This window comes from Corylus avellana, chromosome 4 (assembly GCF_965113065.1).
Source record: "Corylus avellana chromosome 4, dhCorAvel1.hap1.2, whole genome shotgun sequence".
NCBI lineage: Eukaryota > Viridiplantae > Streptophyta > Magnoliopsida > Fagales > Betulaceae > Corylus > Corylus avellana.
In genome coordinates, this window is record NC_142493.1 from 26,058,157 (window position 1) to 26,071,747 (window position 13,591).

At 34.0% G+C, this 13,591-nt stretch overlaps 2 protein-coding genes across 2 annotated transcripts; both read left to right on the forward strand.

The window, feature by feature from the left end:
- The first annotated feature begins 1,184 nt into the window (after nucleotides 1-1,184).
- LOC132180050 (protein NRT1/ PTR FAMILY 5.2) lies at nucleotides 1,185-5,899 on the forward strand. Its single transcript, XM_059592893.2, has 4 exons — nucleotides 1,185-1,399; nucleotides 2,067-2,284; nucleotides 3,939-4,504; nucleotides 4,731-5,899. The coding sequence occupies exons 1-4, from the start codon at nucleotides 1,282-1,284 to the stop codon at nucleotides 5,608-5,610; spliced, it is 1,782 nt and encodes a 593-aa protein (XP_059448876.2). The 5' UTR covers nucleotides 1,185-1,281; the 3' UTR covers nucleotides 5,611-5,899.
- Nucleotides 5,900-7,173: 1,274 nt separating this feature from the next.
- On the forward strand, nucleotides 7,174-9,158 carry LOC132179229 (protein NRT1/ PTR FAMILY 5.2). The gene is given in 3 exon segments (XM_088515390.1): nucleotides 7,174-7,739; nucleotides 7,981-8,354; nucleotides 8,357-9,158. Coding segments are annotated over 3 exon segments (1,443 nt in total). The 3' UTR covers nucleotides 8,860-9,158.
- Nucleotides 9,159-13,591: the final 4,433 nt, after the last annotated feature.

Genomic DNA, 13,591 nt, shown 5'->3' on the forward strand with positions numbered 1-13,591 from the left:
AATTGTTACTTAAAAAAAAAAAAAAATTAGGCCCAATTTCAAAGTTTTGCCTAAAGCCCCAAAATATGTTGAGCCGGCCCTGCTTCTCCCTCCCTCTCTCTCTCTCTCTCCCTCTCCTTAGCTGTGTGACGAGGTGTTAAGGAAAGGTGGTAGAAGTGAAGCTAGGGTTTTTCTTTTGTTATATTTTTAGTGGATGCCTTTTTTTATTTCTTAATTAGCGTTTTTATGCGTTAAAAAGATAAAAATAATTTTAAATATTTTGTGCTTATTAATTGGCAATATTGTGGTGTATAATATTTTGTTGTATGGTGTATATTAGCACACTCGTCACCTTTATTTATTTATTATTATTATTTTTGTGTGTGTGTGAACAAAGACACTACTCAAAAATTTTGATAAAATTAACTCACAAAACGTAATTTAACAAACTCTCCATTAATTTAACGTTTATTGGCGCCACATATTTCGTTAACGTCTCGGACTCACGTACATGTCCTTCATTCACTTCTCCCATGCACATTCTCCCTCTTTCTTGCGTTTTGTCGCCAAGGCAAATGTCGGTAACATTATAAACCTCTTGCTCTATCTTCCCATTCCCCTTTAAAAAAAAAAAAATACATACTCGTCACTTTTACAATCATATCTTTAAACTTTAAAAATTGTCAATTTATGATTATTTTCTTTAAGAAGTTTACAATGTCAATCATCCCGTCAAACGGTTGATGAATAAAATTAATTCTTAAAATACCATTAAAATATTTATAAAATTATAAAAACACCTTAAATTTGGACATGAGAACTGTTTTGGAGATTTCACTTCCTTCGTTGAATTTGCATGGAAGAGTTGATATTGTAAACTTCTGAAAGATAATAGTTTTAAATTGACATTTTTTTTTAAATTTAAGGGTACTTACAAAAATAATGAAAAATTAAAGATGGTAAGTGAATTTTTTTTTCTTAAAAGAAATGAAGAGGGGAAAAAGTTTCAGGCGTTCGATCTATGTCTCCAAAATAGTTCAAAACAGAAGCTAAAAAAATAAAAAATAAAAATAAAAATAAAATTTTGTGAGGGCATATCCGTCATTTGAATGCGAAACTTAATTGCAGGTCAAATTAAGCTGCAACCCAAGACGCGGACTATAGTGCTGACAAAAAATGTTGTCCCGAGTCCCTGTTGGTGTTGGGTATACAAAGACACCAAGAAGTAGACGAAGTCCTGAAACAGAAGAAAAAGGTGAGGCTGCAGCGTCACTCCTAAGTCTTCAAAGCAAAACAAGCTGTATGGCTGGTCAGGAAGAAGCACTTGATGAATACACGCAGGATGGGAGTGTGGATCTCAAAGGAAACCCCGTCCGGAGATCCAACACTGGTGGATGGAGAGCTTGCTCCTTCATCGTCGGTAAACCCTCTCTCTCTCTCTCTCTCTCCCTCTGTCTCTCTCTCTTTCTCTCTCTATGAAGCTTTAGATTTGCTTAATTACCCACAACCCCACTTCGTAAATCATCCCCTTTAGGATACAAGTACTGTTAAACATCGTGAAACTTGGGAGCCAAATCTACAAGGGTGCTCAACGTTTAAGTAGTAACAAGCATCATTCATAGCCAAAAAAAAAAAAAAAAAAAAAAAAAAAAAAAAAAAAAGCATCATTCATAGCCGACTTATTCTATTCATCTGAGGAAGACATATATGATCACTTTGGATGTAGTAAATTGTTATTGCAAGTATATATATCAGTTTAATTACACGAAATTTATGTTTATATTCATAGCTGTGCTGTGGATGGAAGCAGTTTTCTTACTTAATTTGAGACAATTTGGAAGCGATTCAGGCCTGAACCATAATTTTCTTCAAGCTCAGTTTTCTAAATATTTTAATATTCTTCTCACGTGAAACACTGTAATCTTTGTCTCTCTCTCTCTGTCTCTCTCCAATTATCCAAACTTGAAATGAATTGACATAAACGGATTACCGCAGGCAGTAAGCCAAAGTAGTATTTGATCATCATACGGCCGCGGAAATTGTTGACTGTGTTTTTTCCAACTATTTCCTTCTTTTGGCTTCTGCAGTGTACGAGGTTTTCGAACGCATGGCATATTATGGGATATCCTCCAATCTGATTCTATATTTAACGAAGAAGCTCCACCAGGGCACCGTCACCTCTGCCAACCATGTCACCAATTGGGTCGGAACCATTTGGATCACTCCAATCTTGGGCGCTTACATTGCCGATGCTCATCTCGGCCGTTACTGGACGTTTGTCATTGCGTCCGTCATTTATATCTCGGTACGCCTCCAAGCACTATATCATCCCCATCAATTATTTTTAATTTATGTCGTGTTCTTTGTCTTATTTATTGGATAACGATTGTTGGAGGAGTAATAGTCACTTGATCGAATATTTCTTTTTAACATTTTTCAATAACATATATTATATATGTACATGCATGCATGTATAATTACTACTTGCTCACTTAAACAGAAACCCTAACACCTACTTAATTAATTTATATGTTTGACCAAGTCAACTATGACAAAAGTAGTCTTATTTTTCTCTGCTTTTTAGAGTGAGTAATAACGTTTGACTTGGAAATTATGTTTTGTAAGGCAGCAATTAAAACTGATCGGATAAGAAAATGATAGAATTATTCATAAAAAAGAAAAAGAAAAAGAAAAGGATAGATCGAACGTGGTATTCATATATAATGCAAGCTAGTAGTTTATACATACTGGTGGCTAGGGGACCAAGGTATTTATATCACAATTTCAATGTTGCCTGGTCCTGTACGTCTAGCTAGGTCCAAATTACGGAAAAGGGTCTTTTATCATAGGTATCTTGAGTCAATTTTTTTTTTTTTTTTTCATAAATATTTATTTTCTCGATCTCAAAGTATTATATATTTTCTTTAGGGTGATATGATTATAAAAAAGAAAAAAGAAAAATTATTTTGAAATATCTTTTAGTTTATATTAAAAAAAGACACGATTTAAATAAAAATTATGTGTTTATTAAAAAAAGATGATGATAAAATAAGAAATTAAAGAAATAAAAACTTTTATAATTCTTAGGAAGTGGCTGTGTAATTTGAGACTAGCTAGTCAATGATAAAGGACTTATTAATTACTATATTTCTTGAGGATAGCGACATGCGAATAGCCAGACCAGAAGGGATCAAAAAGAAAGCTAGCTCGCTGAGTTGGTTGGAATCTAATAAAAAAAAAAAAAAAAAACAGGACAAATGGGTTTTTGTTATCTAATTACAAGAGATTTAATTAGTGACAAACATTAAGGTGGGTCTTGACCCCTTGGCTTAATTTTAGGTCCGACCTTGGTGGTAGTCATGAACATACACCAGGATTGAAAGCCTGTATATTCCTGTTATGATTGTCACACCAACACATAATATTTTTTAAGCAACTACTGAAATTTTTTTATTATATCTTATTACATTATCTTCTCAGAGCATTCCCAATGGAAGAGCCATATTTTTATGTAAAATGACTCTTCAAAACTCACTTTTATCTAGTTTAGCTAAGCCATTTTTAAGTGTTTCCACATCCGATTAGCTATATTTCTTAAAAAAAGGTGGAAAAAGATTTGGGAAAATGATAAAGCAGGAGAGAGAAACACTAAAAAATAAAATGGCTCCCTTAAAAAGTGTTGCTACATTTAACTTTTTTTTTAGCTCTTCTAATCAAATATCTATTTTACATATATTTTTGGCTCATCCAATGTGGGAGGTTTTTTGAACATTTGAAGAGCCATTCTAAATAAAAGTAACATTTGGCTCTTCCATTGGGAATGCTCTCACTGTCGAACGACCAACCGCAACATGCTCAGAAAAAAAAAAAAAAGAAAAAAAAAGGCAAAGAACAACCAACCGCAATTACGCAATTAGGAACAAGAAAATACTAGTATGTTTTACTATGTTGGCATGCAGGGAATGTCATTACTAACATTGACGGTTTCACTCCCGAGCTTAAGACCGCCTAGCTGCTCACAGACAAATATGGAGAACTGTAAGAATGCTTCAACATTACAGCTAGCAGTGTTTTATGGTGCACTCTATACCTTAGCCGTCGGAACAGGTGGAACCAAGCCAAACATCTCCACCATCGGAGCAGACCAATTTGATGATTTCAACCCCAAGGAGAAGGCTCACAAGCTGTCCTTCTTCAATTGGTGGTTTTTCAGCATCTTCCTTGGGATATTCTTTGCGAATACAGTACTTGTTTGGATACAAGACAACATAGGATGGACGTTAGGATATGCGCTTCCGACTCTTGGACTTGCAATATCCATTGCCATCTTCTTGGCAGGCACGCCCTTTTATAGACATAAGGTGCCCGCGGGCAGCCCCTTCACGAGGATGGCGAAGGTAATAGTGGCTGCTATAAGGAAATGGAGGGTGCGTATTCCCAATGACCCCAAAGAGCTCTATGAGCTTGACTTGGAAGAGTATGCAAAGAAAGGAAAGTTCAGAATTGATTTCACACCCACATTGAGGTATATAATATATATACATATGTTATTTACAATGTTGAAAAATTAGAGGCATTTGTGCTCAGAAGAAAACTACACTTAACCCTCATAACTATCAATCGTTTTGTGATGTTCTTTCAGTTACCATTTCATTAGGGTTTTCTGTTAAATATTAATAACTGATGAGAGCAATATGAACTACCATAGTTGATTAGCCTTCTCAAGTCTTAATCATGTTGTGTGGAAGCAGGTTCCTTACCAAAGCGTCTGTGAAAACAGGCTCAACTAATGAGTGGATGTTGTGCTCAGTTACACAAGTAGAAGAGACTAAACAAATGGTACGAATGATCCCAATATGGGTTGCCACGGTTGTACCGAGCATAATGATCGCCCAGATCAATACTCTTTTTGTTAAGCAAGGCGCCACACTTGATAGAGGCATTGGGAGCTTCAACATTCCCCCGGCAAGTTTAGCAGCATTTGTAACCATATCCTTGCTTGTCTCTGTCATGCTCTATGATCGGTTTTTTGTTAAGATTATGCGAAGGTGGACTAAAAACCCTAGAGGGATCAGTCTTCTTCAAAGAATGGGAGTTGGGCTTTTTATGCACATTTTGATTATGATAATTGCATCTCTAACAGAGAGATATAGACTGAGAGTGGCCAAGGAACATGGGTTGGTTGAACATGGAGGACAAGTTCCCTTAACCATATTTATTCTACTTCCACAATTCGTGCTTATGGGAATCGCAGATGCATTTTTAGATGTTGCAAAGATTGAGTTCTTCTATGACCAGGCGCCAGAAAACATGAAAAGTCTTGGGACTTCCTATTCCATGACCACTTTTGGAGCTGGAAACTTTCTGAGTAGTTTTCTTCTTTCCACAGTTTCTCACATCACCAAGAAGCATGGTCACCGAGGATGGATTCTAAACAACCTTAATGCTTCCCATCTTGATTATTATTATGCATTTTTCGTGATACTAAACTTCCTCAATTTCATCTTCTTCTTGATTGTGATTAAGTTCTACGTGTATAAGGCTGAAGTTTCGGATTCAATAAAAGTGCTGACAGAAGAATTGAAGGGGATGACAGTAAAGGTATCTAACCAAGAGGAATCCAGGAGGTAGCTAGGCAGGGGACTTACTGATGGGAAACAACGAAAGGCCATACAGAAATCAAATATGAAATTCTTTGAGATGGTAAAGGCTTTCTTTATGGATAGGCATTTCATAGCTTTGGGTTTAAGATAGTGCATCTTTGATTTTGCTTTACTGCAATGAGGAGAATATGATGTTTATACTTTGGTAACTGGTAAGGAACGCAATATAGTTGTATAGGTGTGTGAATGCCAAGAAGAGTTTGTCTTGGACTTCTCGATCTGTAATATAAATTTACGTACTATTTTATAATTCTCAAGATCTTTAGCTATGATGATTTTTCACAATAAATTAATAATACGTACTTAAAAAAAAAAAAAAAAAAAACCCATAATCCATAGCGATAAAAAACTTTGCATCTTGATCCGAAAGCGTAAACACAAAAAAAAAACAATTTATGTGGAGCGAAAACACCAAAAAAATAAATTTTCTCACATACTAATGATGTCGTGGTTGTGTAATAACGTTTGACTTGGAAATAATTATGTTTGGTAAGGCAGCAATTGAAACCGATCGGATAAGAAAATGATAGAATTATTCATAAAAAAGAAAAACAAAAATAAAAGGATAGAACCTGGTATTCATTTATAATGCTAGCTAGTAGTTTATATATACCGGTGGCTAGTGGACCAAGGTATTTATATCACAATTTCAATGTTGCCTGGTCCTGTCTAGCTAGCTAGGTCCAAATTACGGAAAAGGGCCTTTTATCATAGGTATCTTGAGTCAATTTTTTTTTTTTTTTCATAAATATTTATTTTCTCGATCTCAAAGTATTATATATTTTTCTTTAGGGTGATATGATTATAAAAAATAAAAAAGAAAAATTATTTTGAAATATCTTTTAGTAATTTAGTTTATATTAAAAAAAAAAGACACGATTTAAATAAAAATTATGTGTTTATTAAAAAGATGATGATAAAATAAGAAATTAAAGAAATAAAAAACTTTTATAATTCTTAGGAAGTGGCCGTGTGATTTGAGACTAGCTAGTCAATGATAAAGGACTTATTAATTACTATATTTCTTGAGGATAGCGACATGCGAACAGCCAGACCAGAAGGGATCAAAAAGAAAGCAAGCTGGCTGAGTTGGTTGGAATCTAAAAAAAATAAAAAATAAAAATAACAGGACAAATGGATTTTTGTTATCTAATTACAAGAGATGTAATTAGTGACAAACATTAAGGTGGGTGTTGACCCCTTGGCTTAATTTTAGGTCCGACCTTGGTGGTAGTGATCATGAACACCAGGATTGAAAGCCTCTATATATAATATACCTGTTATGATTGTCACACCAACGCAATCTTTTTTAATCAACTACTGAAATTTTTTTATTATATCTTATTACATTATCTTCTCACTGTCGAACGACCAACCGCAACATGCTCAGAAAAAAAAAAAAAAGAAAAGAAAAAGAACAACCAACAGCAATTACGCAATTAGGAACAAGAAAATAGTTGTTGAAATTGGGCAAATCTTTTGTGTCATTACTAACTAAACTAGTATGTTTTACTATGTTGGCATGCAGGGAATGTCATTACTAACATTTACGGTTTCACTCCCGAGCTTAAGACCGCCTAGCTGCTCACAGACAAATATGGAGAACTGTAAGAATGCTTCAACATTACAGCTAGCAGTGTTCTATGGTGCACTCTATACCTTAGCCGTCGGAACAGGTGGAACCAAGCCGAACATCTCCACCATCGGAGCAGACCAATTTGATGATTTCAACCCCAAGGAGAAGGCTCACAAGCTGTCCTTCTTCAATTGGTGGTTTTTCAGCATCTTTCTTGGGACATTCTTTGCCAATACAGTACTTGTTTGGATACAAGACAACATAGGATGGACGTTAGGATATGCGCTTCCCACTCTTGGACTTGCAATATCCATTGCCATCTTCTTGGCAGGCACTCCCTTTTATAGACATAAGGTGCCCGCGGGCAGCCCCTCCTTCACGAGGATGGCGAAGGTAATAGTGGCTGCTATAAGGAAATGGAGGGTGCGTATTCCTGATGACCCCAAAGAGCTCTATGAGCTTGACTTGGAAGAGTATGCAAAGAAAGGAAAGTTCAGAATTGATTTCACACCCACATTGAGGTATATAATATATATACATATGTTATTTACAATGTTGAAAAATTAGAGGCGTTTGTGCTCAGAAGAAAACTACACTTAACCCTCATAACTATCAATCATATCGTTTTGCGATGTTCTTTCAGTTACCAATTCATTAGGGTTTTCTGTTAAATCTTAATAACTGATGAGAGCAATATGAACTACCATAGTTGATTAGCCTTCTCAAGTCTTTATCTTACTTAATTATGTTGTGTGGAAGCAGGTTCCTTACCAAAGCGTCTGTGAAAACAGGCTCAACTAATGAGTGGATGTTGTGCTCAGTTACACAAGTAGAAGAGACTAAACAAATGGTACGAATGATCCCAATATGGGTTGCCACGGTTGTACCGTGCATAATGATCGCCCAGATCAATACTCTTTTTGTTAAGCAAGGCGCCACACTTGATAGAGGCATTGGGAGCTTCAAAATTCCCTCGGCAAGTTTAGCTGCATTTGTAACCATATCCATGCTTGTCTCTGTCATGCTCTATGATCGGTTTTTTGTTAAGATTATGCGAAGGTGGACTAAAAACCCTAGAGGGATCAGTCTTCTTCAAAGAATGGGAGTTGGGCTTTTTATGCACATTTTGATTATGATAATGCATCTCTAACAGAGAGATATAGACTGAGAGTGGCCAAGGAACATGGGTTGGTTGAACATGGAGGACAAGTTCCCTTAACCATATTTATTCTTCTTCCACAATTCGTGCTTATGGGAATCGCAGATGCATTTTTAGATGTTGCAAAGATTGAGTTCTTCTATGACCAGGCGCCAGAAAACATGAAAAGTCTTGGGACTTCCTATTCCATGACCACTCTAGGAGCTGGAAACTTTCTGAGTAGTTTTCTTCTTTCCACAGTTTCTCACATCACCAAGAAGCATGGTCACCGAGGATGGATTCTAAACAACCTCAATGCTTCCCATCTTGATTATTATTATGCATTTTTCGTGATACTAAACTTTCTCAATTTCATCTTCTTCTTGATTGTGATTAAGTTCTACGTGTATAAGGCTGAAGTTTCGGATTCAATAAAAGTGCTGACAGAAGAATTGAAGGGGATGACAGTAAAGGTATCTAACCAAGAGGAATCCAGGAGGTAGATAGGCAGGGGACTTACTGATGGGAAACAACAAAAGGCCATACAGAAATCAAATATGAAATTCTTTGAGATGGTAAAAGCTCTCTTTATGGATAGGCATTTCATAGCTTTGGGTTCATGGTGGTTTTAGATAGTGCATCTTTGATTTTGCTTTACTGCAATGAGGAGAATATAATGTTTTTACTTTGGTAACTGGCAAGGAACGCAATATAGTTGTATAGGTGTGTGAATGCCAAGAAGTGTTTGTCTTGGACTTCTCGATCTGTAATATAAATTTACGTACTATTTTATAATTCTCAAGATCTTTAGCTATGATGATTTTTCACAATAAATTAATAATACGTACTTATAAAAAAAAAACAAAAAAAAAAACCATAATCTATAGCGATAAAAAACTTTGCATCTTGATCTGAAAGCGTAAACACTAAAAAAACAATTTATGTGGAGCGTAAACACCAAAAAAAAACAATTTTTCTCACATATATATTAATGATGTCGTAGTTGTGACCCTATCCGTACATGGTGCACCGATCATCCATAAACCATTGGATCACCTATAAACTATTGGATCTAAGGCCAAATATAAAAATAAATCTTTTTAACCATAAGGTCAAGCTAATATAAAAATATGTGCCCGCCATCTGTACATTATAATCTACATTATATGTTCAATTATTATAAACCTAATAATTAGAAAATATTCGTTTGAATCATTTATAAACATTTGATAAATTTAATAGGCTCATGACATAATTTGTTTATTGAAACTTGTTTAATTTATTTGAAAATAATTAACTTTAGGCAACAAAATATATATGGTTATTAATTAATAATAAAAATTATGCAATGTTTTTACTATATGATGACTTTCTTGACGTGTCACATGTGGCGCGTCAAGAATTTTTTGACGTGACACGTCAATAATTTATTAATGCGTCCATTGTGGACACGTCAAGAAACCTCATTGAGAAGGCGCGAGCCCAGTTGGACTCCTTTTTTTTTTCTTTTTTTTTTTTTGCCCTTTTCCCTCCTCTCTTTCTTTCTCTTTCCGCGTGCACCCACAACCTTCCTATATATATATATATATTATTCTTCTTCTTCTCATGCCCACCTCCATTGTTTGTAGCTTAAACAAAAGAAAAGAAAAGAAGAGAAGGAACCTGTGAGAGGAGAAAAGGTCATGAAGAAGAAAGAGAAATGGAGAGAGAAGGGAAGGAGTCTGAATATTTGGAAATTTTGAGGTATAAATGCTTGAATTTTAGTTATTCTAGATCTATTAGTATCTAATATAGATCCTTTCAAATATATATATATATATATATATATAGAAGTTTTTTTTTTTGTTAAATTTGCTAACCCACTTTTAGATTTGTTCTTCCACATCATTTGCGGGTTTTAAGTATTTTAGCAATTTCTACCGGATGTTTAGAGATTAGAGTTGCGTAGTGAATTCATGATGAGATTTTGGAAATTTTTCTTCAATAGTTAGATATATATGGGTGTTGTTTTCAAAAGAAATATATGGGTGTTCAACGTTTGTAGGGATTTATATGGGTTTTAAGTTGCAACTGGATTTTTGATGATAAATTAAACATGAAATAAATTTAATTTTAAAAAAAAACTTTCGATTTTTTTTTTTAATAATTTTTTAAAGAATTACTTCAGGTTGATTTTTTAGGTTGTTATATTTGAAGAGTTGAGAGAGAGAGAGAGAGAGACGTGGGAAGAGAGAGAAAAAAAGAAAAAAAGAAAAAAAGAAGGTTAAATGGGTGAGAGAGAGAAAAAAAAAAATCCGAAATAATTGGAAGATCTTTATTTTGTAGATAATCTATTATTAATCAAGTTGTTTTTCAATAGCTTATTATTTAGACAAAAACAATTCTTATTTTATAAGTTATTTTTGTTTTTTTTTTTTTTTTGAGAAAAACATAACATTTCATTCAATAATACCACGAGCATAACACTCTTACATCACAGAGCAAAGCTCTGAAGAAACCATAGCATAAAGCTACAAGATTACTAGGTTTAGTACAAGATTCGAGACCAATCCGCTAACACATGACTAAAATCAGATTTAGTACTAGATCTGTGATAGACAGACTCAATCAAACGAATGGATAGCAATTATTTCTCGACCCTGAGAGCGGAAAGACTCTCATGCCGAAACTCTTCCTCCTCGATCTGAAGGCTAGGATAATGATCACATCCACAACCCAAAGATCTGGACCAAAACTAATTAACCCGAATGCGAGCCTTATTACAAGCCTAACAGAACAGGAAAATTAAACAATACAGGGAAAAAATGCACGCCAAAACACAAATACATCTTAAAGAAACAACAGAACAGGAAAATAAAACAAGAAAAGAAATAGCACACTCCGATCACGCACACGCCGAGAACCAAAAACCGAAGGGGTGTTGGAAGCTCATCGCGGCGGGGACTCGTCGAAAGGTCCAACAGTGAACGGTGGGCAGTGAACAGGCACAGAGAAGACCAGCAAAGCAGGACCTGAAAACAACTACAAACAAGAAAAAAAGGGAAAAAACAACAAGGAACCACCAAAACAGGAAAAAAAACAAGGAAAATGAGCACAAAGTGGGAAGATGGTAGTCGGAAGGGGGTCGGACCTGTGCAGGCCGAAAACCGCCGTGTAAGGGGCGTGGGAGCTCGACGCGGTGGGGACGCATGAAAGAAAACCCTAATAGCGAGCAGCGAAGCGACGACACAGGTTGGCGGTGACCACAGACAAAACTCGAACCCACAAAGAGCCAAAAGCAAGGTCAAGGAGCCCGCTGCAGAAAATGAAGGCGGGGGAAGAAAAGCGGCAGGGAAGGGGCAAAAACGGAGAAAAACAGAGGGAGAAAGGAGCAACAAGAAAGGGAAAGAGAGGAGGCACCGGGACTAGAGCATCAGGTAAATAACTAGCACCGGAGCAAGGAGAATGACGGGAGGAGGGAGGCAGCCAAACGGCCAACCCTCCTCCCTTATGTGGCTGAAGAGTTTCGCTTTTCTCTCTGGTGGCTAGAAGTTATCTATTATTACATGCACAAAGTATATGTAGAAAAAAAATTGTATTCTCTATCCTTTTCTAAATTTGAATTAAAAATATTAAAGTGGCTAAAAGTATTAATACATAATAATTTGATTTGTATTATTTGTTTCCTTATTTGATTTTGACATTAATAATATTTAATATTGTGCATTAAATGCTTGAATTTAATGAAATTACATAAAAGGAAAATTATTGAAATATAATTAAATGCCTTTAATGAAGCTAATTTAATGACTGGTTCACTATTGAAAAACCAGTTCACTCTTAAAAAATCGGTTAAAAAAATATGCCTTAAAAAACCGGTTCAGTATCAAAAAACCGGTTAAAAAATTATGCCTTAAAAAATCGGTTTATCTTACGGTTCATGCCATATGTCGCAATATTAAGGCACTTTTGAGAGTGATTCGTCTCATATATATATATGGTTATTTTTACATTCTTTAATTTTTGGTTATTAATTAATAGTAGGTAACAAAATATATATGGTTATTAATTAATAATAAAAACTATGCAATGCTTTTACTATATATGGTTATTATATATATGTGCTTAATTTGTATTCTTCAATTTATTTGGAAATAATTAATAGTAGGTAACAAAATATATATGGTTATTAATTAATAATAAAAACTATGCAATGCTTTCACTATATATGGTTATTATATATATGTGCTTAATTTGTATTCTTCAATTTATTTGGAAATAATTAATAGTAGGTAACAAAATATATATGGTTATTAATTAATAATAAAAATTATGCAATGCTTTCACTATATATGGTTATTATATATATCTGCTTTATATTCTTTAATTTATGGTTATTAATTAATAGTAGGTAACAATATATATATGGTTATTAATTAATAATAAAAATTATGCAATGCTTTTACTATATATGATTATTATATATATGTGCTTAATTTGTATTCTTTAATTTATTTGGAAATAATTAATATTAGGTAACAAAGTATATATTGTTATCAATTAATAATAAAAATTATGCAATGCTTTCACTATATATGGTTATTATATATATGTGCTTTATATTCTTTAATTTATGGTTATTAATTAATAGTAGGTAACAAAATATATATGGTTATTAATTAATAATAAAAATTATGCAAAACTTTTACTATATATGGTTATTATATATATGTGCTTAATGCAAAAAATGTGTTACTGTTTGTCACGTCAAAAAACACCTTGTTTTTTGTAGTGATGCATCAACACGATCTAAGGGTGCGTTTGGGAGTGCGTTTTTTTAAAAATAATCTGCGATTTTAAACCAAATCGCAACTTTAGGGTGTTTGAGATTGCGATTTTAAAAATGCAAATTTTAAAATCACAAAAAAATCTGCGATTTCCATAAGCTGATTAGAGGGTGCTTATTTGAAAAAGTTTGAATTTAAAACAAAATCACGATTTCTATTAAAAAGATATTTGGCGCAATAGTTACCTTTTTTAGAACGGGAATGAAAAAAATACCAAGAATACCGACCTAAAATATATTAAAACCCTTATTTTCTCTCTTTTTTTTTCTTCGTCCTCTCTGTCTTGTTCAACCTTATTGGTAATTTGGTCATGAAACTGCAATTATATGCTAATGTTATCCAAACATCCAATTGATAAAAAAATACTTTTTAGTATGTTTTACCAAACGCCTGTGCGATTTTAAAAAGT